We start from the raw sequence: 3,723 nt of genomic DNA on the forward strand, positions 1-3,723 counted from the left end.
TAAATTACCACAAGCTTGGGGAAAGGATGGATTTTAAGGTTATATAACTTTCAGCTGGAGCTGCATCTTCGGTGGCACAGAGATATTTTCAGCTGGAGTAGATAGTATGCATGGTTTCGGGCATGCAAGTACTAGCCCATCAGGTTTTAAAATGTGAAGTTGATGCTTACGGCAAGTACAATGGTTGGTCCTTCATACCTGTCAAAATTGCCCTTGAAGACATTATTACCAGAAATAACATATAGATTTTATCACAGGCCCAAATGCTCACCAAAAAGACAAAATAGGTTCTTAGAGGAAGAACACATTCCAACCAATTACAGATAAGAGTACAGTTGCAGATGTATGTTTGTAGACTCAGTCAAGAACAGGTAACACAGGCTGCAGATGTCTCAAATGTCAGCACATTCCTGTTGGCATCTGCCATGTGCACAGATAACAAGGACCAAAGATCTTACCTGGCAACCTGCGTGCCTATCATTATGTCCCCTTCCTTCATGTCCCTTTGACTGTAAGGTCTGTAACACAGGCAGAGATGGCTTACTGTAAGCAACTTTGATAATGTTTCAGATAAACTATGAAGTAGTACCTACTGTCTGACTCATAAAGAGACTATCAGCAGTGCTGCTGAACAGATGACAAAGAGCTTGTCACTGTAATGGCATAACCAGATGTTTCCCAGAGCCAGCTACTTGACCATCCTATCTTGACCAAACACTGGGCAAGAGTGCTGGGGACATAATAGCATTAATCTTCCCAGCATAGTCCACGACTACAAGAAGCCTGAGACTCAAAGAACTATCTCTGACACTAGTGCCCGCCAAGCCTCTTCAAACTACCCATTCTCCCTGTGCTTCAACCTCCACCTATTAATGTGGGTATATCAGCAATGTCCAACCTAGAACATGTATCCTTAAGTACAAGGTTGCTAAGATAAGCGAAGCAGGTACTGCTGCAGGGCTGCGGTCTCATTTGAGACTGTTGCATTCCAGTGGAAGATATGATAAGGAACAACAGCAGATTCCAAGAAAAGTCTATGGTGACAGCAACACTATCCCAATGTCTACTTAAATCTGGCACAGCTCCATATTTTGAGTCTTAGAATTTACACACATTTTACAAAAAGTACACAAAGGCTTTGGGACTCTGGCAACAGGGGGTGCTGCCAGTACATGTTCTTTTGAGGTTTAAATTGAGCAGATCAAATAAAGTGTCTTAGTCAGCAATTCAGAAAGAAGAAAAAAATATACCTCATGTAAGGATCAACACTGAGAAACACTGATTCAAGCAGCAACTCTGCAACAAAAGACAAAGCAAATTCCTGGACATTAGCAGTGCAGTAAAGCATAGTTTCCACAAGTCAGCCTTTCAGCAAAAGTAACAGGAATTCCCGACAGATCAAAAACCCCATATCCCATCACCCTTTAGGGAAAAACATACCAGAAAAGGACTACAACCATTCATTAGTTTTAGGTTATTGGTGTTCCGTTACAAAAGACACTTTCCGCAGTGTACCTTCAGGAGACTAGCTTATTTTCAACCCTGCTTTTTCGTACCTGCCTCCTCTGCCTACAGGAGGGTCAAGCAGCCAGAACGCCTAAGCAAAACACCGATTTAATTTTGACCCTTACATAAAATGCCTTCCCACAATTCAGACAGCAGAGGGCGGTAAGAAACCTTGGCACAGGTCAAATACAAACACGACTTGGCTGCCTTAAACAGAAAGCACTAGGCTATCCTACTAAACAGCCTAATCTACCTTACTGTCTCCGATGACACTAGTTCTTGGGAAATACACTGTTAAATACATTTTAATTTAAATTCTCATTCACACAACAGCTTTAGTGCATATCCACATACTAATACTTTTCATTGCCTGTGCTGGCAATGGTGGTCTGGCTAGTACCAGATAGAAATATGTTGAGATATAAATATCTGCCTATTAGAGTGAGCAGGTAGGCCATGGAACAAGAAGAAAGCCTATCTCCTTTAAAAGTGTAACTCTGGTATGAATTTATACCTCTTCTTGCTGTAGGGATTAAAATGAGAAGGGAAATTCCTCCACGTTCTTAAATATCCACAGGCATGAAATTTTTAAGTGTGTCTGGGATACAATAGTGCACATGCTATGAAAACACTCAAAAACATATGTAAGAAGAAATAAGTTTTCAAACACTTAAGTTGCAAACTTAAGTGGCATTTTAATGCAATTTCTTTCATGCATTTTCTAAGGTGAAGTAAATTTTGTAAAGGACAAGTGGTGGCTCAAGATAGCATGGTGTGAATGTCCACGTGAAACCAAAAATCATCTTTTATCGACAGCTCTTGCATATAATGTTAAGATATTCCTTACCCTTGTCAAAACCAGAGAAGCACTGGCATAAAACCTGTGTGGTTTTTTCTATTTATAATCACCCTCTCCTGTTGTTGCAACAGGTCAAGTACAACACATAAGGACTGGCAAAAAAATAGATGTTGAATGCAGGCAGAAGTCTCACCCTGTTACTTTTTAAAATAAAAGACCAGCATTCACTGGCTCCAGCCCCAAGATCTCCCAGCTGCGGGCTCACCCCCAATGCAGTCACTCTGCTCTCCACCAGCACTGTCCTCAATACTTTCCCTATCAGCATGAAAAACTCCACTGAAAACCTACTCCTAGAGCGTACCATCTTCTCCATTTTTTCCCAAAGGATTTTGAAAAAGAAAGTAAATAAAAACCTTTCACTAGTTAAAGCATGTCTGGGGTTTACTACAGTTACGTCCTTTGCTCTGTGTCACAGTCCACTTCTCTCTTTCTAAATTAAACAAATTCTGTTTTCCTTGTGGCTGTTGTTTGAGGCCATATCACTTCCACAATTTTTTTTTCTCCAGTAACCTTTATTGGCAAACACATTCGAGTGCCTTTGCCATCAGGCACCACTGTGATCAGGCAGCGTGAAGCTGTGAAAGGCGTGCCACAGCTGCTGTGTGCTGGCGCTAGAAGAGCTCAGCCATTGTTTCTAAGGGTTATTATCAGAAGGCAACACATCTTAATAACCACCAAACCCATCAGCATACACGTCCTTCAGCAACCGTCCTTCTCTCTTTAGGTGCACAGCTTGCCGCAAGCCGTGCCACACCAGTTTTGAAAATCCAAGCCAGAGAAACCTGCAGACAGTTCTACAGATGCACAGGCATTCGTCTGCAATCAGAAAACCTCCAGTGAAATTAATCACAGATAGCACTCCACTCACCTCCATCCTTTAGGTTTGGCAGCTCTATCTTTTTCAGGTCAAAGTTGCTGTTCTGGGGGAAACCTTCAAAATGCTTCTTCAGCACCCACGCCTTGGCAGTCACCATCCTGCACAACAAACAACAGCCAAAGAGTGCCTGTCAAAGCAATGCCCAGCAGTGCTGCGCTGCTTGTGGGGGCTGGTTTAGACTTCATGAAGCAGAACAGCTATCTCGGTAGTGTGCCACACCACAAGACAGCTTCCGCTTGATCTTGATCCCGTAGCACTACCACCAGATTAAGAAAACATCTGAAAAGCCTTAGCAAGCCAGAGCTTCCTGCAATCTGCTGGACCTCCCTGCCTGCTGGCAGGAAGCCCTGGTGCGGCAGGTCAGTCCCAGGAAGACGTGCAAAGGAGAAAAAAAACCAGCAAAAATACACAAGGAAACAACACTAAAAATTTTCTCTTTTCCTCCGATTACATGGGGTGAGTACTGAACCTTAACTGTTAC

At 42.5% G+C, this 3,723-nt stretch overlaps 1 protein-coding gene across 1 annotated transcript in view; it reads right to left on the reverse strand.

Moving 5' to 3' along the window:
- The window catches only part of PTGR1 (prostaglandin reductase 1), a 10,526-nt gene extending 7,187 nt beyond the window's left edge, over nt 1-3,339 (reverse strand). Inside the window, exons 1-3 of the mRNA XM_009074555.1 lie at nt 3,234-3,339; nt 1,251-1,296; nt 459-518 (exon numbers count right to left, since the gene is read on the reverse strand). Coding sequence (XP_009072803.1) covers nt 459-518; nt 1,251-1,296; nt 3,234-3,339 — 212 coding nt within the window. The remainder of the gene's footprint in view (nt 1-458; nt 519-1,250; nt 1,297-3,233) is intronic.
- Between the last annotated feature and the right edge of the window lie 384 nt (nt 3,340-3,723).

Source organism: Acanthisitta chloris, unplaced genomic scaffold (genome assembly GCF_000695815.1).
Source record: "Acanthisitta chloris isolate BGI_N310 unplaced genomic scaffold, ASM69581v1 scaffold38220, whole genome shotgun sequence".
Lineage (NCBI taxonomy): Eukaryota > Metazoa > Chordata > Aves > Passeriformes > Acanthisittidae > Acanthisitta > Acanthisitta chloris.